Raw genomic sequence first — 21,554 nt, 5'->3', positions numbered from 1 at the left:
GAGCGTATTTTTCAGTCGGTACTCCCACAGCAAAACATCAATTTCCAAAGTTAGTGGTTATTAGGAAATTTATGTGGAAACTATAGCAAAACAAAGAGAAAACTTCAATCAGTTTTGAAGTTTTACTTTTGAAGCTGTTGACTCATGAGTTCAGAAGAGTGATGTCTGAATGGGAACCTACATTGTTTTTCAACATTAATTTGACTTTTTTTGGTGCTTCATTTCCTGCATCTCAGAGGAAGAAGCAGTGGCATCACCACTGTACTCTTGTGGAAGTTGCATAATCATGTTAACAGATTTTAACTGGCAACATGGACTACTTTCTACAACAGCACACTCAAAAAGAAAAGTTCCCTTTGAACATTTGTATCATGAAAGAGTTGACCACTGATAGGTTTCCATTGAAGCACATACATTTTGTGGTTTCTTTATTAATGATTGTGCTTTCAAAGAAAAGTGAATATATTTCCCCACCTCCCCTTTAGCAGACACCTGCCGAATACCTCTGATTTTATTGTACTTTTTAGATTTCACAGTTTTCAGGTAATTTCCTCTCCACGTCCACAAAAAAGGGACAAGAATTTTAATGTTTTGTTGAAGATATCAAGGATGTGCCTTGGGTATGTCTTGCTGTATGCGTAAGGTGTTTAGTGCTGTTGTTTTGTTTACAATTCACTTGTTTACAATTTAGAACAAAGAGTTAAATGATTATGTCCATAGTCTCTTGTACATATTGTTGATTTTTATATGTGTAACTGTATATACTTATAATAAAATAGCTTGGCAGAAGCAGTTTTGTTGCATTTAACTGTACAAACTTGCCAGGGCAGAAGACTGATCCAAACTAAGTTTTATTAGCCATTCAAAAGGTTAGTGCAAGTACCTCATCAGTCTTACATGTAGTCATTAGCCCTAGTTTCATAAATTCATATAGGCCCTGTGCCAGAAATTCACATAATCTGAAGATGCTTGTTACAAATACACATTAAATACAGGATTTACTTATTGAGTTTTGAGATGAAAGCATAACAGAACAAAAATGTATCCATGTTTGTCAGACACTGCCATGATTTGGGAGGAGAGCTCCAAGCTTTCAAAGCAGTTGTGAGCTTACATTTTTTCCCTTCTAAATGAAGGTGAAAATCCCAAAGATTTAACAGGAAACCCCTTTCAAAATTCAGGTCAGACATTAGGAATGCAGTGAACAAGTTTCCTCTTCCAGATGAGACTTTCAGGAGGTCTTAGGCTTAGTGAAGTATGCAGAATCTGCATCCTGCAAAAGAAAAAGCTGACTGTTAGCACTCATGTTTGACTACTGTGAATGAAATCAAAATTGTATCATTTTTACCTGAGCATGAAAGTTGTCTTTTTTAGATTTGTAAATCTAGAGTAAATGTGTGGCGGTCACAGGTATGACCCTGATACTGCTTTAAGTGCAATGACTTCACTGGTTAGGAATACTGTTTAACATTAACTTACATAGACTCCAGGCGGCAGGTTATTTTTTCGTCTCAAAAGAATACATCATAGACCCTACTGAAGCATGAGCATGTGACGCTCTGATGTCTGGCCAGTTGGAACATGACCTTTCTGCATGGCCCTCAGCTGTCACTGTCCAGCAGAGGCCACCAGACACACTAGTCAGTCAGTCAGTCAGTCAGCACCGCCGGGAAGTAGTCATGCTCACTGTCATACCCTGGCCACCGTCTTCTTATTAGACTCAAGCAAGGTCAGCAACAGCTGAGGCCCCCCAGCTGTTAAGAGACAGCTCTGCTTTGTGTCTGGCACGTTCTGCTCTATTCAAGTACTTTCAGTCCGTTCACACAGTGAGAATCCCCCGATCCCAGTTCAAATGGAGCAAGGTCGACCTTAGAGTGCAACAGCAAGGCTGAGCATACATAAAACACAAGTATATCCTGTCAAATTTGTGTGCTTTCTGATGAGTTCTGAGTAGTGTGCCTTTTTAACTGACTTTGACCAGGTGTGCATACATCTTGAATATAGAAAATGATTTAGCAGTAGTATGGGGAATGATTTTAAAGGTCCTCTACACCAATGGTATATCCCAAACAGAAGTTTCCACTTGTTTTGGCTGATTAAATCTCTTCCTGCGACTGTGTAAGCATGTAGCTACATCTTTCCTGTGTTGTTGCAGCTGTTAAGATGGGACAAATTTATGATTCCTTTAAGTTAGAGTTTATTGACCTTAGCTGATTCTTTTAAGGAATAGTTCGACACTTTTGGAAATACCCTTATATGCTTTTTTTTTTTTATCAATAATTAGGTGAGAAATCATATTTTGTTAGAGGTATTAGAGGTAGTGAAATTCATTTTTTTTTTTTCACCCTTACACCAGGTATGCCACCCTGACAATAAGCCTATGCTTAGATTGAATCTATACCATATTAAATTTGTACATGTAGCTCTCTCAAAAGGTTACATCATCATATACCTACCACACCAGCTTTGAAATTCTGCACCCTTTTCCTGCCCAACATGTTTGTGATGAACCAGGCAAATGTGGGAGTGTACTGCCAGGCGTAGTAAAACAGAAGGAAGGGCTGCTGTGCGATCCACATTTCCTTGACATTGTTGGCAATTCCCACCAGCATTAAACGCACACAGCGACTTGTTGGCATCTTGTGTTCCTGGTTACCAGCTATGGCCACAGGCTTAGGTAATGGAAGGAAAAAAGGTTATTGAAACCAAACTACTGAAATAGCTACTGTCATATCACATCACACATATGAAATACAGATAATATACAGGATTTTTAAGTTTTGTGTTAATGAATAAAAAGCATTACCTTGTTCAGCTCTTCTGTAAAGGCATTGTGGACAATTTGTGACTGCACAGGCCCCGGACACACTGTGCTGATGAGTAGGTTTGGATAGTCAGTCAGCTCAGTTCGAAGGGAATTAAAGAAACCCTGTGGAAAATAAAGTAACTATCAACAGAATCCACCGTGGTCCAGACAGGTCATCACTTGTAAAGTGATTTATTTAATATACTGAAGTACTACAACATAGAGTACATCCAGACAAACCAGACCTGCGTCTATGTAAAACAGCTGAAGCCTGGTGTACAAACCAAACACAGAATACACTAAATATGCACTCTCTACACAAGCTGGCATTAAGTAAATCAAATTAGTTGTTGTCTGTATTCCTTTCACCTGCAGAGCATGTTTGCTGGCAGAGTATCCTGTTGCCAGGGGCGCCCCAGCAAGGCCAACCACACTGCTTACAGTCACAATGCTCCCAGTTCCTCGCTGTGTCATGTGAGGTAAGACCTGCTTGGTGATGGAGACTGTACCCAAGAAATTGAGCTCCATCAAGGCCTGGTACACGTCAACACTGGTCTCCAAGCACAGAGAGCGCTGGCTTCGGCCACCATTGTTAATTAGGATATCGATCTGAAAAGGCACAGAAAAGTGGACAGAACCAGAGACAAGGAAAACAACAGCAATTATTTATTTTACCTTACAATGAATGACAGAATACTTTGGGTTGGTCATGATTACATCTGCACATAGTATAATGAAAAGAGAACAACAATGTAAAGTGAACATTTTATCTTTTGAATACAATGTAGAAACAGGAATGTTCTTATTGCAATGGAACTAAGGATGAAAATGGACTGTATTATAAAAGAGCAATTGCAGTGGCCTTACATGTCCAAAGTATTGGATTGCAGCTTTGGTTTTTTCCTCATGTGATGTCCTCTCCAACAAATCAAGTGGAAGAACAAGAATATCTTCATCATGGAGACCAGCGTAATCTTAAGAATAAATGATGAAATTAATTCAGCTGTTACAAATAAGTAAGACTGAAAGAAAATGAACCAAACCATTATGCAATTTATTGTAGGTTTGAGAGCGAAGGTTAACTGCAGGAAAAACGAAGATCACTAAGTCTTATGGCAGAGATATGACTGTGTTATACTGTAGTGTGTTTAAGGGTTGAAGTGAAAGTATTTATTCTCTCACCTAAACAGTGACGTTTCACCCTATTCAGCTCATCCTCGCGTCGAGCGGACAGGATGAGACGTGACCCACACTTTGCCAACTGGTAGGCCAGCTCCTCTCCAATACCACTGGAGGCTCCAGTGACCCACACCACCAGTCCTTTCAGCTTGCTTTCTGGTTAACACAAATCACAACTATCAGCATTTCATATAGAAACATTTGTTTTGTACATTATTATTGCACTGGCTCACTGTCACTCTGTTGCAGCTTACTGAGACACCTGAATACAATGGAAAATGGGTGTCTTGCACTTAATACACTTTTGGGGTACTTTTATGTAACTTAGGTATTGGAGGTGTTCAGTGTAAAAAATGTATTATGTATGTATTGTATCTGGGTACGAGTTAGGGGCACTTTAAGTGTGTCCTTCGATTACTACTTCATATTTTTCTTCACTGAATTTCAGAGAAAAATATTTTTGTAATTATTTCACAACATTCATTTTCACAACACTTGTTACTTTTAAGATTAATATTTTACATTCAAAACATAAAACTAGTTCCATCTTGACAAGATGTTTACACATTAATGCAGTAGTAATAATCCTACAGCACAATATGAATGATGAATACTTTTACTTTCAATATTTTTCCTGTAGTATTTCTGTACCTTCCGTTTATAGTAATTGTGCATGTAGTACTTTTATTTGTAACTCAACCTTTGCGTTGTGGTACTACTACTACTACTACTACAGTAAAATGTCTCAAATACTCTCACCACTGGACCTTTATACGAAAACGATTGTGAATCCCTGATTTGACAACACTGAAATTTAATGATTTAGGTGAAATTCACAACATATAAAAAGTGGAATGTGAATTTTGGAGATTTCAGAGGAGCCTAGTGTGAGTTACAGCCACGGGTCAAACCTGAAAAGCTAATTACTGTTTAACCGCTGTTTAACGGTTCAAACTGCCCATACTCATCATGGAATAGAATGTCCCTTGTTTGTGAATAAGAATCGGGACAAAATAATAGACACAAGCACAGGTTTAGTGAACTCACCTGGCCTGTGTCCTATCACACTTGCCCACAACAGGGTGAAGTCTGCATCCACGAAAATGAAACACAAGAAGTGAATGAGTAAATAAAGTGGTATAAAACACCACAATGCGGATACAATGCAACAGTCCATTGGTTTGAAATGAATGAGCTGTACAACGCAGACCTTGTGACTTAAGTAGCTACTATAAACAAGCTGCTACCAAAAAAACTACAACCAACGGATATGACGACACTTCCGCTCTCATACTTTCAAAATTAAAGCTCTGGGCTTGTCAGCTTCGGAAATTAAAAATCAGCACCTGCAGAAGATGGAGATACGTAAATTAACATTAATGTAGTGGTGGAAGCACCGCCGTTTTTACTTAATCAGTGATCAACTTATGATGATCAATTTAGTGATTATAAAGGTCACCCTCAGGGTTCTCGATGACTTTAGCTTTTATTGGGTGAGATAAAAGTCTGGATTTCTGTTGCACCTTCAGTCATTCCTGATTATATATCATTTTTAATTTCTTAGGCAATAGTGTTCATCCTTCCTGCCCTCTTGGGGTTGCTGAAACTGTCCTTTGTGGTTAATGTCGCTTTTTGCAATAATGAACTGTAAACAACGTTTACACAGGAACTTGCTGGTTCTCTAAAAGTAATCATTGTTTCAAAACTAAATTCTCTGTCAGAACAGAGATGGAAAAGCAAAATAAGACAAGCTGACCTTTACAATATTAAAATGAGCAGTATTCAAAGCATTGTGTAACAAAGAGAAAGATGAAAAAATAGTCCAGGGCCCCATTATGCACTGGTCAACAGAGAATGAACAAGAGAAGCTAAAAATGGTGATCGTGACACTGGGCTCTTTTATGAAAGGTACAGATTGTTCTACAGCAGAATCCTGAACATTACCATTACACAAGGCATATTCAAATCTAAAAAAAATAATCTGTGAAGTACTGGTTGTCTCATGTTCGTCACTAGTTGACGGTGAGTGTTTCGTGGTATTAAGGACATACTGTAGACCTGTATTAAGCTTTTGTTGGGGAAACAGGCTATGCATCTATTTCAGATTAGAATTTTCTCTTATTATCTGTGAGGACCATGCAGTTGGCTATGGCTAAATTATTGCAAGCCTATAGTTAATTTAATCATTTAATGACAGTAGAGCACAGCAAACGCACATCACTCTAGATGCAAGATCGATTTTTATCAAGCCGACATCAATCCAAATACAGATGTGGGACATTTAAATATTGTTGTATACATGCCTTCTGTGTAGTAGCCTGAGCAGCCACAACTCTTCAGGGATGATGTCATGTTTTCGAGTACGCAACCTGCAACATCCGGGTCTTGTCTCAGTGGCTCTGTGCTCCTCAGAAGCTAACGTTAGCTAGCAAGCTGTCAAGCTGTCAAGTGGAGAGGCTGGGACAGACGTTTCAGCTTCCCCCTGGCTTGGCCACTCAAAGCTCCGGCCCACAAATTTACAAGAAAATCTGTTAGAATATACTTAAGATCGCCAGCTGAGATAATGTAATGCAACACGGGCGTTCGCCAAGAGGGACCTCCGCACTTACACAATTTATATGCACTGAGTCTTGAGTGACGATTGCTCATTGCTAGCTAACTGGCTAGCTAGCCTAGCTAAACCGCCGCAAACCCTCTAGTTTCGTCGGTGTACCCTCTCTGGTGTGAACTGCGGCCAGTCAGTCCTGGTCACTGTCGCAGCTTCCGTTGCTGTCAACTGGTATTTTGAAAATTTGGTAAGTAATAAAATGTTTACGCTTGAATCAGCAACTGTAGAGGAACGTTTGGCACTTAGCTACCTTGGCTAAGTTAGCTTGTAGCCATACTACGTTAGCAAGGCCAAGGGTTCTCCTTGCTTCAGCGTTACGTTAGCAGACCATGGAAGAGGGAGGCCTGTCAAAGTTAGCTGTGAGGGACAAGGGTCAAGGCCCGCAACTAGGCAAGGCTGTTTGTTTATTTGGGTTGTGGTTTGGATTTGCCATAGAGCTAACCTTTCGCGTTAATCCAATAGCAAAAGCTGTTCATACTCAGCAGGTTCACGGTGTAAATTCGCTCATCACATCGTTAAGTTAGTGTTGGATTTGTCAGATTTCTCGAAATTGTGTTGTGTTTATCGAGTAACTGGTCAGTCGGTTAGCTAGCGTTAGCTCTGCAGGCATGTAACGATAGCTTTAACTAATATCACCCGACTAGATAGTATGGTGAAGTATTCTGCATTGCGAAGGTCAGGGAGATGCTGGTTATCGATGTATTCAAAATAACACTAAATAACTTTACTTGTGTCAGAACATTTCACGCTAAACTTGATCAGCCAGTGGTCTAAGGGCGTTTCAATTTGATCCACACTAGCAGTGTTCCTAATATGTAGCCTAGCAAAAATGTGTCCACAGGTCTACTATTTTTAGACTAGAGCAGGGGGCCTGAACTCAGCTCCAAGATGCTAATCATTTGCCATAAATGGATGATGTTCTGTTTTAACCTAATTAATATACAAAATTGTGCCCTTCTGTGTAGAAGCAGATATTAAGTATGTGTATTTTTCCAAGGTCCCTTTACATAATAACACAATTAGAAACTGACTATTTCCACACAGTTCTCACATTACTGGCTGTACTAGTAAACACAAAGTGTATGCTATTTATTGTAAATAGATTTTTCTCTTTTAATTTGTGTTACAGGTTTTAAGAGGGACACAATGGGTGCATTTCTGGACAAACCAAAGATGGAAAAATATAATTCCCATGGTGAGGGTAACAACCTGAGGTATGGGCTGAGCAGCATGCAGGGTTGGCGGGTAGAGATGGAAGATGCACACACAGCAGTAATTGGTCTGCCTCATAGCCTCGACCTCTGGTCATTCTTTGCTGTTTATGATGGGCATGCTGGCTCTCAGGTGGCCAAGTACTGCTGTGAGCACCTGCTGGAGCACATCACCACCAACTCAGACTTCCAGAGTGCTCTGCAGGAGGACCCCTCTGTGGATAGTGTGAAGAATGGGATCCGCACAGGATTTCTGCAGATTGATGAACACATGCGAACCATCTCCGAGAAGAAGCATGGTGTGGACCGCAGTGGCTCCACCGCAGTGGGAGTGATGATTTCTCCAAGCCATACCTACTTTATCAACTGTGGCGACTCACGGGGGCTCCTCAGCCGGGGCGGAGCTGTGCACTTCTTCACACAGGATCACAAACCAAGCAACCCTCTGGAGAAGGAAAGGATCCAGAATGCCGGTGGCTCAGTCATGATCCAGCGAGTTAATGGGTCCCTAGCTGTCTCTCGGGCTCTGGGAGACTTCGACTACAAATGTGTGCATGGAAAAGGCCCTACAGAGCAGCTTGTTTCTCCTGAGCCTGAAGTTTATGCAATAGAGAGATGCGAAGGGGAAGATGAATTCATTATACTAGCTTGTGATGGCATCTGGGATGTCATGGCCAATGAGGAACTGTGTGAGTTTGTTAGGTCAAGGCTAGAGGTGACAGATGATCTTGAAAGAGTCAGCAATGAAATTGTTGACACCTGCTTGTACAAGGTATGTCGTGTCCACAAAACTTACACACTTCTCTGTTTTGGTATCATGGTTCATTTACTTGACCTCCATGTTTGTTCTTCGTTTTCCACAGGGAAGCCGGGACAATATGAGTGTCGTGTTAATCTGCTTTCCTGGCGCCCCAAAGGTATCTCCAGAAGCAGTTAAACGGGAGGCTGAGCTGGATAAATATCTGGAGGCCAGAGTAGAAGGTAGGGGAGAAAAGTTATATTTTGCCTTTGTAGATCACCATAAAAACTGGGGCTTTGGCATAATAATTTCTTTTCCTTCTGCTTATATTATTCTCCTTGTTCAATGTAAACCCCACATTTTCCTTATTTTTTTACATTGACTTTTTAATAAGAATGCATAAAAAATGCTTTAAATCTTTTCTGCTGCCGCACGGTCTATGCAATAAGTCTTGCCCCATGAGTGCGGTGTCTGGCGGTCGTTATGATGTGCAACCGCTTCGAATGGCGCACTGCTAGCCCCCCCGAGGTGCGCAGGAGTTCGAGGGCCTGTTCATCGCTGCTTGCAACTTTAATTTTTTACATTGACTTTTTAATAATGCCAGCCTCAGTAACATCTATGCTAATAGAAAAGTTATCAAATGTTTATACGCCAGAGCTGTGTGAACAATTGTTTTTCTTTGATCGACCTATGGTCACAGAACACCTACAGTGGTCAGGAAGGACAGAATTTAAAAATAGGCAAACACCTCACTTAGTATGATCTAGGTATTTAAATATTTTCTGTAACTATAATGAATTGTGGTCTGCTTCATTAGACATAACTGACGGGATTAAAAAAAAATGATAGATCTAATTTAATTTAGACCTTCCTGAGATATTACGTGTGATTTAATTTAATTAGATCAGACATAATATCTCAGGAAGGTCTCTATCAATAGTTTACAATGATTATGTTAAAGTGTTTGTTATGTTTGTTATAATCATGCTGGAGAGACTGGAGAGAGGGAGGGTGTGGTTTGAAACACCAACTAACAGTTCAACGTTCAGTCTCTACACATAAAGTAAAGTTTATTGGCACAACTCAGATGTTTAAAGATTTTATTGAAAATGCTTTAAGCTAAAGGCCTATTCTGTTAGAGGAATGTTGAATCTTACCTGACATACATATGTTGAAGCAAGTAACTTATCATGCTGTTGAATACTTGTTCTCACTTTGTGTAATTATGTGTTTTGGTCAATAGATATTGATCACATAAGCTTAGGAGTCCAAGATCCAAAATACACAACCATCAATTACATTAACTTTTTTGAGCAAAGAACTTAACTATTTACAATCCATAGTGTGTTACAGTACACATCAGTGCCATTTTTAGTGTTTTGGAAAATTGGTGATGATTTCATCTTAACACTCTTTGTTCAATCGTGACTTGACAACCAGGAAAAGGTATTTGTCAACCAGAGCTTTGTTGGGTAGGTGGCCATACATCTCAAAAATCATTGCCACTCCCTTTGAGTGTTACACTACCAAACCTATACTTTCTATCAGGAGGCAAAGTCGGTGTGTTTTTATTTATAGAGGCCACAATCACAAATTTACCTCAAAGGGCTTAAAAGTCTACACAGAATACAAAACCCTTAGACCCCTTGATTCACTTGAGGAAAAACTCCCCCCAAAAAAGTAAGAATCCTCAGAAAAGCCATAGAGCAGGGATCCATCTTCCAAGATGAACAGACATGTGTATTCTGATACAAAAACATCTATTGGCTCTCTCTTCACCCCCTTTATATTAATGAATGGGAGTGTTTCTATTATAAAACAATATTAAAGTGCATCATTTCAATATTAACAAAACCCAACCATACTCTAATATTCTTCAGTCTAAACATGATGAATAAGGGGCTTTCAAGTATAACATTCCTCTGCCACACATTGTTTTGCACATGTAAATATGTACAAATCAATCAGATAATTTTTAGAAGCACTCTTGTACATTCTTGTAAAAGGATCCAAAACAATATAATTTTGTTTTCTAACAGAGATCATCAAAAAGCAGGGGGATGAAGGTGTCCCAGATTTGGTCCATGTTATGCGGACGTTAGCATCTGAGAGCATCCCTAACCTCCCCCCTGGAGGAGAGCTGGCAAGCAAGTGAGTGAACCTTGTGGTTAGAATTGACAAGGACATCATCAAGTAATGACAAATCTTTCTTTCTGAAAGTTATTGTCAGTTTAATCACAATTTCCCATTTTTAAAAATTTGAATGAAAACCAATATTTAATATTTATATACTGTTTCTTTCCCTTAGACGAAGTGTTATTGAAGCGGTGTACAACAAACTCAACCCCTACCGAAGTGATGACACAGTAAGTATCCCAGCTTGTCTTTAACTCCCAGTAAGTGTGCTTTGTTTGGAGTATGCATGCTTGTTGTGTGACGAGCAAGTTTTAACCAATTTTATGCATGTCAGTAGTATTCAACAAAATGGAACAAGGACGTAGGCTTGTTGCCAAGTGAGATTTATTCATAATGTAAGGACATAGTGACCTGTCAAGGGTATCTCTATGCCTTCTGCCCAGTTTATGCAAATCTAAAAAACGGAGAAAATGGATAAAAGCATCAATTGTTGTAATACTACAATTTTCTGTATGGGTGACACCAGCAGAAAATGGTCCAATTGTTTCTCTTAAATAGTCATAGTGATTCTTCAGTCACAAAGCTTGCTTTAATTTTGACAAAGGACCACAAGTGCATTGCAGGTCCTGTGCCAAAAAAGGCTCAGTCTCATACCACATGATCTGATTTCAATAATTAGTGCTCATTAAATCAAAGAGGAAAGAGCTAATAAGTGAAATTATCTGCCGTTTGTGTGGATGGAATAAAAACTGCATTCTCTTACATACTGATTTTAAAGGAGCATTGCTCATTAGTCCTTTGTATACAAACAGACCACAAAGCTAGTCAGATATGGTGCTTTTAAATTTTCATCAGATAAGTTCACTGGCTCAGCTATATAATTGTGCACAGCTCATCTTGTCCTTGACCATGTAAAATTGGCACTTTGTTTCAGTATTTCATGTTTGTATGATAGACTTTTTGAATTACTTTCACACATTGAATTATTTCTGAAATTAGGGTACCTTTAGAATGCCATCAGGCCCTTGACTTGTCTGTATTATGTGGTGTGGCCTAAATACAAAATGGGCTAAATTAAGGTTTTCTTTGCCACCAGTCCACACAAAGCTTTTCCATGGTAGAAAGTGAAATTAGGTTCTTGGAAATGTTTGCAAATTAATTGAAAGCGGCTCTTGAGAAACCATACACAGTATTTGTTACTGTATTCGGGCTTTTAATTGAGTAGTAATTTGATCCACCTTTGGCAGCATTTCAACCTTAAGGTCTCCTTGGACACATTTGTGTCATCTTTCTCAAGATTATTACAATAATTCTTAATGAAATTCAAATTTGAAGTCTGGCCTAAGCACCAAACGACTCTAAGATTAATGTTGCATAGTATTTCACACTTAAAATATGAAATCATCAAAATAAATTTGCATATCAACATATTAATTAAGACTTAAAGAGAAACAAATACAAATGTTTTCAATTTTATTGATTCAAAAATCCAGTGCATCATACCTAATAGTGAGGTGACTGTACTGTTACACCTGTAGTGCACTGGGATCATTCTTTTTAAATCACCTGTATTTAGTACTATATCCCACTTTATTCCCCTTTAGAATTTGTCTATATTTGGCCAAGTTCATTGTTAGTATTATTGTAGCTGCTGCAAATGAAATGATACTTTTGGGACCGTGCTTGACAACACGTAGCATTGTAACTGAACAGTTCTGTGGTTTTAATAGACCACACAGTCTGTTTGAGTCGTGCTCTCAGTCTTTATGTGCCTCCTTTTTAAAACCACTGATATTTCATCATTCAGCTCTTTGTATTTTTTTTTTTTCAAATCCCCCCAGTCACATCTTTCATCATAGCTCTCATCTGTTGCACTGTCTGAGTCGTCCTTGGTGTTGTGGTCAAACCTATCCACCTTGCCTGGTTGCTTAGTTAGTCATGGAGCCTGCTGTGATTTGTAAAATTTCAGCACTGAAGATATTGTCTTATATCCTTCCCTGGATGTATCCATCCAGCTCATTCTGTCTTTTAGTTCTACGGATGAGACCTTCACATTAATAGGTAATGTTTGGCTGAATATACAATATATTCACTGTCAGATGTGAACCTTTATTAAGGCATGGTGTTGATCTTTGAAGAAATCCTAATAGCCCTTTATAAATTCGTATTGTACCACCACAGAATACAGAAAATGCCATGGGATCATTAGGGCAGTACAATTGATTGCATTATTTAGTAAAACTTGTGAACAGAGTGTCATTCTGGTCACTATTGTGGAAAAGCACAACATATTACTAAAATCTCCACAAGAAAGGATGTCGGATGTAATCAAGAACACAGCTGCATACAGACTGCATACAGTGCTATGTGGCAATAGGTCAGCCCAGCTGAATACAACTTCTGATGCTTTGTGTGTAATCTGTGAATAACCTTGGAGACTCTGTGGTAGGTATATTTAATTATCTCTGTGAGGGTAATGATTATGCCTACACCAGAAATAATCACATTTGACAACTGCCAGTACTATTTCCTGGAATTCAGAAGGGTTTTTTGTGGTTTTTTTTTTTGGTTTTTTTTTTGTTTTTAAGTTGTGATTCACAACAAAGAAGTGGCAATAACATAACAGAAGCTACTTCCTAAGGGCTGGACCATGTGGGCAATTTATAAACAGCCAAAATCATAATATTGACATTTTAAATAGGGGGAGAAACTTAGTCTAAGACATACCTTACTGTTACACATTTTCCATTTTGTTTGCTTGTCTTTAGGGAAAATATTCGTCAAAATACCTTTTATGAATTATATCGACAATTTCTATCCATAAAAATCACAGCAGTGCAAAAGACTAACACATTTCAAAAATGTTTTGGTAAAATAATAATGATAACACACAAACAAAAAATGTATATACTTTACTTTCACCAAAAAAAAATCAACTTCACATCAACTTTAGTAGGGAGTTATAGTACGCTACTCGTATTTCGGTATACAGTTTGTTTGTAAAATGAAAGTAAATGCAAATATTTTAAACGGTAAATGGCAATAGTACAAAAACGAAATGTAAATGGCCTGAATGCAGGGAAGCTTTGAGGTGTTTGTTCGGCACAATGTAGGGAGGTGCAATTCTATCATTCTTTTGTTTATTTGTTTTTCTTTGTGGTGTTTCTTTAATTTGGCAAAACAAAAATGTTTATTACCTATTATTATTATTATTATTATTATTATTATTATTATTATTATTATTATTTGTAGACCTTTACAGAAACTGTAATGATATCCTGAAGCAGAAAGCTTCTGAAGCTAGTTTGTCTACTAGCAGACAGCTTAGTTATGGACAGCTCACTTACTGCACCCAGGTGATTTTACTCCATGCAAAAACATTATGGGTGTCCCAATCGAATTTTTTTTTTCCTCCAATATTTATACAGTAGGGTCAGAGGGAAAGTGGTCTCAGACTTTTGGACAAACTATATATTGGGTATCTGCTCATACCAAGGCTGATCGGAAAGTTGAACTCATTTAAATGATGCAGCAGACTAGTGCACGCTCAAACCGCAACTTGAACGTAAGATAAGGAGAAAGTTGACTCATCCCAAAAGATAAAAAATATGGCAAGTATGCTCAGTATGCATAGTAAAATTTAATGGATACACATGTATACTTGCTCCAAATATTAGTTCAAGAACATGCACTGATGGTCTGGGAGACCTCCCTGAAACTTCTGTATTTTGCTCATCCTGTTGTCTTATTCTTATACTTGCTGCTTTCTAATTTTCACTCGCATATGTGACCCATATGCTCTTATGGTCAGCCGTTGTACAGGAGAGCATATTTGCGCAACAAAGAAAGGATGTGCTTTGATAAGGTTTATTTTAGTAGATAGTACTCCATTCGTGGAACCTCTCCTTAGGATTGGCTAACAAGATTGTCAGTGAAGTATTTTACATGTAGTGGTAAGATAACATGGCACTTAAATGAGTTATGAAAATAATGGAAGCCATTATTACAAGTATATGCTTAAGCTCTTAACATGTAGTTATTATATTAAATTAATCCATTTTCACATTTGCTTGTTGTTAAATATGACCATATAGCTGGCATGTGTCTCAGTCTGCTTTATGAGTTCATCATATCCTCAGCCCAATCAGTCACATTTTGGCATAGAGGGCATAATGTCACATGTAAATAAATTCCAGCAGCATCTATTTACAGTTAAATGGATTAGTTTGTAGATCGTAAGACCAATTATTGTGTCACATTTGATTATAGTTTAGAGCTTCCATATAGTATACAGCATATAGCATCAACCGCCAGAATAGTTGTTTTAAAAATTTAGATATTTGCTATGAGTTCAGCAAACTGTTGAATAAACTTGAATCATATTCTTAACCAGTACTTGGTTTGCATTAAGTTAACCATGATACAGAACAAGGTGGCCTTACAATTAGGTTTGACACATATCAGAAAATGAGTACATTTTTATGGCCATGGTATATAGCTGTTGTATACTTGAGAAGTGAATTAATGCTGCATTCTTAAATAACACTACATTTGGTAAAATGTACTGTTATCTCCAGCATCTAGATGTTGAAGGTGATGGTGTTGAAACACAAATGTCGCTATGAACTCCTGGATGATTTCTATTATCTATCAGTTTGTATCATACATGCTTAAACCTGTCCAGCTCTTGCTAGAGATCTCATGGATGTAGAGTCAGAGTCTGAAGGGTTTTTCCTTCCTCTCCTCTCTTATTAAGGACTCTGCATCCACAGACGACATGTGGTAACACAACCTCCTACCACTAACACAGCATAGAGTTTACAAACCACCATCCTCTCAAGACCCACAGCAGCTCAGCTCAGCAGTCTGTCTCGCCGTCACTCTGAGCTTTTGGTTTCTAAGAAGGGAATTTCATGGGAGGAGGAGGAGGAAGAGGAGTTGCATGCACACAAACCTGGAATAGTGCAGCACCAGTCCACTCTGGAGTTCAGGATCCTCACCGTCTTGTCTCCCATTTATGTTCACCCACCTAAATACTCTCCTCTAAAGTAATCCATAACAAGTGAGTCCGCAAGGTTTTCTTTCTTTTTGTTAAATAATCAGCTTAAGTAGTACAATTTTTTGCTGTAATTAATTTGATTCACATTTCCTTGTGTGTGTTTGTATATTTCTGTTTTTGTGAAGTGCAATTGTCCTGTACAAACAGCCTGTATTTAATGCAGCTTGATTTTAAGTTAAAAAATGAAAGAAATGAAAAAGAGAACCTTTTATGCACTATCTGCCTTTTCCTGCTCTTCTGGAATTCTAACAAATGTCTGTTCAGTGGATATTACTGCTTGTCCTCCAGGCACAATGTCTCTGCGCTTTTACTTTTCTTTCGTTCGTTCTTTCTTTCTTTTTTTTCAGTTAGTCTATGCTCCTTTAAGAAACGGGTAAATTGTATAGTTGACAGCACAGTAAGCTCTCTATATCAAACCATTTAAATCCTAATTATTTTTTTCCCTGTGCTTTTTTATTGTATTTTATTTTTGTAAGTGGTTTTCTGTACATGCTCAAATAATAATGGCAAAGTGTTTCTCAGTTTGGAAGTGTGAAGCAAAAAAAAATCTTTTTTTCATTTCTTTGAGGCGTCTGATGAAAAAAAATACCCCTGTTAACACATTTGTGTGTGCGGATAGATACTTGCAAGCGTGCGTGGGTGCTTGTGTGTATGTATGTGCGCACGTACGTTAGTGTAAAGGCAGATCTGTGTGTGCGACTCTAATTCAAATTTGCTGAGGTGGTTCAGACAACAGACAAGGCTGGAGCTTAAGGGAATTGCCCAGTGCTTACCCATTGCCTGCCCCTTTTTTCAGCCATTGTTCCATATCAACCCAAGACAGGCTCTCACTACTTCTTATTCCAAAAAGCTTTGGATAACAGAGTTTACATGCTGTTACGCTATTTGAACAACTTCAAGCTATATATCAGAACTATACAGATATCTGAGATGACACAAGTAGTTCAATTTACCCATGGTGTACAATGGTTTGCAGCTAGTCAGGTCTTGACTAATTTACACATCTATTGTGTCATATTTTAATATTGCTTTCTAAACATTCATTGTTACCAGTGCCCACTGTGGGTGCCATATAATTTATGATCAGTTGTTTCAGCTTTATGACAGCCTATGCCAAGTTTTTTTCCATGAGATTCAGTTTTTGTACGTGGTACAGATAGATTTTTAGCTTCTACCTTTAACATTTGATAATTTGTCTGATGTGAACCGTTTAAGCACTGACTGTTTTAGAGAAAATCACCCAATTACTAGTTTTAAGATAGGAGAAACTGTTGACTCTAAAACTTACAAGGCTTTTTTTTCCACATGCTCTTTATTTGGACTTTCAAACCAAGAACAAATCCACTAACTGCAATGAGTTCTCATGGTTGTATAGCACCTTTTTATTCCCATTGGGTTTGCTCTGCTTAAAACCCTCCCCTTCGCCACCACAAGCCAGAGCACAATACAGTTTGCTGCTATAGTGTATGATCTGTGGGTTCATTTTTTTCCCAGTTGATTCCCCTCTTGAAAAGATGAATAGTCATTGACTATATCTGTATCTAACACACACAGTAGATATATTTCTTGAAGAGAAATGGTTTTATTTCAGATTTATTTTCTGCCATTTTTTGTCTAAAATTGCATTGTTGGAAATTTATGTATGTATATATTTTTGACTTAAACTTTCAAGGAATAAATCATGTTGCTTGAGTTAGTTTTTTTTTTGCCATGGACAAAATGTGATTCTGGTTTGTCTTGGGATGGTTAGTTGAATTTTTGTGTGTTTTGGCAAACAAAGGTGTCCCTCTAATCACTTTGATGTCCCTCTGATCAACGCTGAGGGTTTCATCTATATAATACTCAATAGTAGTGCTAAATTTGTAATTCTTCATTTATCAAAATGACAATCCTAACTATTTCATCGCTTTGTGGTGGGTAGCAAATTATAAAATCTTTAACAAAGTACAGATTTTAAATTTGACTATAATCCTAAATTAGCTGCTTCATTATATGCTTTTGTGGCAAAAAGGCCAAAGACCACTCAGAATTGCGAAGGCTATATTACAAGACGTAACAATATAAAGGAGAGCCTAGCTGTAACCCTGCAAAAGATGTTAAAAGTGTTAAGGTATTAGAGAGCAACTTTATTTTGAAATGTTTTGTTGTTAGTTTTTAAAGGTACTCTGTGGAGTTTTTGACCACTGGTGGTGCTGTAGAGAAATGTTATGATAAGTGGATCCTTGCTCCACTAGCACGTGCACAAGGACAAACGTACCGGACAAGCACATGGTATGACATGAAATGCACTTCTGCCAGCTACAGGAGGCAGCGATGTGTGTCTCAACAGGTGGTGTCATGGTAACTTGGCATAGACGTGCCACTGAACCAATTAGAGACAATAACACTGTAAACTGATGCAAAAAGTGCAGGCTTCCAAACAAAAAGAAAAGCCTTTGAAATGTTGTGTGAGGTATGGAATTGTTTGATAAGCCTTAAAGACAATGTTTTAAGCAGTGATGAATGTAAACCTAACTACGTTCACAGTGGAAACTCCATAGGGTACCTTTAAACAGTCATCTTACTAAAAACATGAATAACAGTTCAGGAAATTGATTTCTTTGTGTTTGTTTGCATGAAAATGTGATTTCACTGATTATTCCTTCCCATGAAAAAGCAAAAATTACAACAAAAAAAGAAAACAGCAGAACAGTAAAAATGTCTTTCAATTCACATCTTTTTGGTTTACTTACACATAGCCTACTACTGTACTCACATCATGTAAAACAAAAACTCAATCTATCCAGAGTGTTTGAGAAAAAACTCAGTGCGTATAATGCCTTGTTTTTAATTTTATTTAGTTAAGCAGTTTATATTTCCTCTGTAAGCTCTTTTTTTCTGCTGCATTGCCTGTATTTGTTAAGCAAGTGCGCTAAATGTCTCTCTTATCAAACAGTTTTCAGCACCCAGCTGCTTGTTGCAAATCTGGTAGATGTTGATGACCCTTAAAGCAACATTTCACGCAATTTTTTTCTTCAAGTTTAATAAAGAACAAACACATTTCCTTGCATCTTGAAGCCATTGATACACCCATGCCACTGGACTGTCCTGCATTTTATCCCAGAAATTGTACAATTCATGATGTGGCCCTTAAATGATGCTGAGACTTATTTCAGAAAATCATATATGTAGAAATTAACATTTTTTTAAGACAAAATTGCTGTAGCTGGAATGTTAGCAGATTATTGACAGTGACTTGGCTGTGATTTGTCACATCTGGGTGTTTTATATTAATTCCCTTTCCTCAACAAAAAATTTACCCAAAAAAAAGAAGAAAGAAAGAAAAAAAAAGAGAAAAAATCCCCTCAAGCATCTATTCTCCTTATTTTAATTTTTCATGAACTGAAATACCTCATAACATTTATAGGAAGTGTTTTTGTGTCATGCTATGTAGATCCAAACTGTTCAGAAAGCAGTTCACTTTAATCAGAGCCGTTTTCATATGGTTCTCCCCCTACAACATTATGATTTTAACACTGAGCTATTTAAGTGGGGTAAGCCTATGCTCATGTACAGTATTGGACTGAATAGTACAAAACAAGTAATGATTTAGGTGGCTACTGCAAATGATAACTTATATTAGTAACTAGGAACACTATTGGCCTTGTCGTGTAAGCTGATCCACCCCTCACAAACAGTGTCCTCAGATGCTCACCTGTGTAATTTCACCAACTTTTTCCACTTGTGTGATGCTCACTTAGCTCCAGTCTAGAATTGTTGAAAGTTCAGGGTTTTAGAAATGTGAGATGTGTGAGAAAATAGGTGTGACTAAATGACAATAGTCATATGCACTGATCATCTGTATAATCAGCTTTTTTTTTCAGAAAATTGTTATTGTAGAAAAAAAGAATATAAAGCTATTTACAGAGTTACCTTTGGTTGCCTGGAATGCATCCTGTATATTCTTGTACGGAGGACTACCTGGCAGAAGTTGAAGAGATTTTAAAACGCTTGTGCCCTCTTGTACATATTGATGTACCTCAGTGGTGGCGTTTACTGTGTGACCCTTAGCAGTGGTGGTTTTATTTGTCCCCTTGCAGGGCGACCTGAGCCTCACTTTGCTGACCTTTTTCAGCTCATAAATAAGCTCACCGATTTGCCTTACCCAATCTCATGTTGCCCCCTAAAGTACTTGTTCAACAAAACACTATGAGGAGTAATGCTGCTGACGTTACACTCTTACAGATTAAAAACTGTCTCCATGTTAGGGTACTTAAGCTATCAACAAAGTGACTTTGTCCTGGTTGTCACAAGGTACAACTTTTCAACCATTGCTGGTTTGTATGCTTTTTTTTTTCCTATCTTATTGAATTTCGGTATTGAAAGCTTATTTAACTTTCCACTGCAGATGATGTCATACTTTTAACAAATGCAAGTGTTTTAACATGGTAACCTCGTAAGCATTCAAAATGTGCATACATACATTCATGTCTGCTATATTTATGATTACCTTCAAGAATAGCTTTAGAGTGCTGTAGATAAGTATTGTCAATGTTTATTCAAATGCTTCTCAGAGGCCTCTGTGAGTGATTTTACAAAGTTCAATAACTGTATATTTTGTATTATGTTCTAGCTCCAAAGGAATGGCAAAAAAAGGAAAATGTTTAAAAAAGCTTTGTTCCCTGAACTAAATTGTACTATTTGTGTTGTTGATTGAACAAATTGCATTCCTTGCTTGTGAATTGATGCATTTTTCTCCTTGCTCCTTAAAAATTTTCCCCTTCTTTCCCTCCTTTCTTTCATTTTTTAGCCTTTGAAGTTTGAATAAAATTTCTAGTTTGCAGAATGTATTACTAAATAAATGGGTTGTCATCTTGTACCTCTCATTTCATCACTTTTTACTGTTTGGGCTTGTTGCACTACTGAAACTTTCTACAATTTTAAAGAAAAGGAAAAAAAACAAACAAAGAAACAACAAAAAACAACAACCGGTCAAATACAGTTTGACCGGCTCAAAAGTAAAAGGTGTCTCCACTGTAAGAACCAAGGATTAATAGAAGACATTATCAAACACACGTGTTAATATCAGAAAATGATTAGTTATATGAGACACTGATTACAGTATGCCATGCAGTACAAGCTTTATTGTTTGCAGTTACACAATTTCAGACATATGTTCATTATTCCTCTTAACCTGTGTTGTGACAAAGAAGAAGCTGCAGAAGAAGTAGTGACTATCTCCTGTGTATCTTGAGTAGTTTGGTAAATTTACTGTCTTTTCATTAGGTTAAAAGAGTAGAATGAAATGTACAAAAAATCTCTTTCTAGCAGTCCTCATGTTAGCTTCACATTGTGCCTAAGCACAACTAAGCATCTGACTTTCCAAAAATAGATACCCTAACCGTAACCCTACTCTTTAAAAAAAAAAAAAAAAGATCTTTAAAAAACAAACAAAAAAAATAAAAACCCAGAGGGTTATTTAACAACATCTGGATAAAAATATTCTGTCCACTGCACAGTTTTTTTGCCTCTTTTCCCTAATCAGCTGGAAAAATCTTACCAATTACATAAGAAAGAACTATTTTCTATGTAAATGTATAATGGAGGGATGGTGTCCGGAGCAAACAGCCTCCATATGTGTTCTGATCCAAGTTCTTAGCTTTGGTAGCCAGTCTAGCCGCGAGTGCATGTTAGTGCATGTACCTGTGCATGTTAGTGCACGTGAGTCCCTCCCTGTTAAACCATTGGCCCTCCCCACATTTGTAAACTCACTGGCACCTCCCACATGCAAGATGGCGTAGTGCAGTAAGGTGTGCAGGTGAAAGTGGCCTTCAAAA

The 21,554-nt window shown here is 37.7% G+C and overlaps 2 protein-coding genes across 2 annotated transcripts; one reads left to right on the top strand and one right to left on the bottom strand.

The window, feature by feature from the left end:
- Nucleotides 1–2: 2 nt before the first annotated feature.
- dhrs7 (dehydrogenase/reductase 7) lies at nt 3–5,235 on the bottom strand. The gene is made up of 7 exons (XM_022750446.1): nt 5,033–5,235; nt 3,989–4,141; nt 3,674–3,780; nt 3,176–3,415; nt 2,807–2,929; nt 2,457–2,672; nt 3–1,273 (listed from the first exon to the last, which is right to left on the bottom strand). The coding sequence occupies exons 1-7, from the start codon at nt 5,160–5,162 to the stop codon at nt 1,232–1,234; spliced, it is 1,011 nt and encodes a 336-aa protein (XP_022606167.1). The 5' UTR covers nt 5,163–5,235; the 3' UTR covers nt 3–1,231.
- Nucleotides 5,236–6,343: 1,108 nt separating this feature from the next.
- ppm1a (protein phosphatase, Mg2+/Mn2+ dependent 1A) lies at nt 6,344–20,575 on the top strand. The gene is made up of 6 exons (XM_022750127.1): nt 6,344–6,780; nt 7,723–8,576; nt 8,668–8,785; nt 10,583–10,694; nt 10,852–10,909; nt 15,436–20,575. Exons 2-6 carry the CDS (start codon nt 7,740–7,742, stop codon nt 15,463–15,465), a joined length of 1,155 nt encoding a protein of 384 aa, XP_022605848.1. The 5' UTR covers nt 6,344–6,780; nt 7,723–7,739; the 3' UTR covers nt 15,466–20,575.
- Nucleotides 20,576–21,554: the final 979 nt, after the last annotated feature.

This window comes from Seriola dumerili, unplaced genomic scaffold (genome assembly GCF_002260705.1).
Source record: "Seriola dumerili isolate Sdu_G_001 unplaced genomic scaffold, Sdu_1.0 BDQW01000149.1, whole genome shotgun sequence".
In the NCBI taxonomy this organism is placed as follows: Eukaryota; Metazoa; Chordata; class Actinopteri; order Carangiformes; family Carangidae; genus Seriola; species Seriola dumerili.
Note: the sequence above shows the minus strand (reverse complement) of the source record. Positions and strands in the feature narration are given on the sequence as shown.

Coding starts and splice junctions, on each gene's coding strand:
- dhrs7 (XM_022750446.1), bottom strand. CDS start 5,162: ATGGACTGTTGCATTGTATCCGCATTGTGGTGTTTTATACCACTTTAT. Junction 3,416..3,673: donor CAATCCAATACTTTGGACAT/GTAAGGCCACTG, acceptor GTGCCTTTTCAG/ATCGATATCCTAATTAACAA. Junction 2,930..3,175: donor CCAGCAAACATGCTCTGCAG/GTGAAAGGAATA, acceptor TATTTTCCACAG/GGTTTCTTTAATTCCCTTCG.
- ppm1a (XM_022750127.1), top strand. CDS start 7,740: ATGGGTGCATTTCTGGACAAACCAAAGATGGAAAAATATAATTCCCAT. Junction 10,695..10,851: donor GGAGGAGAGCTGGCAAGCAA/GTGAGTGAACCT, acceptor TCTTTCCCTTAG/ACGAAGTGTTATTGAAGCGG. Junction 10,910..15,435: donor CCTACCGAAGTGATGACACA/GTAAGTATCCCA, acceptor TCTCTTATTAAG/GACTCTGCATCCACAGACGA.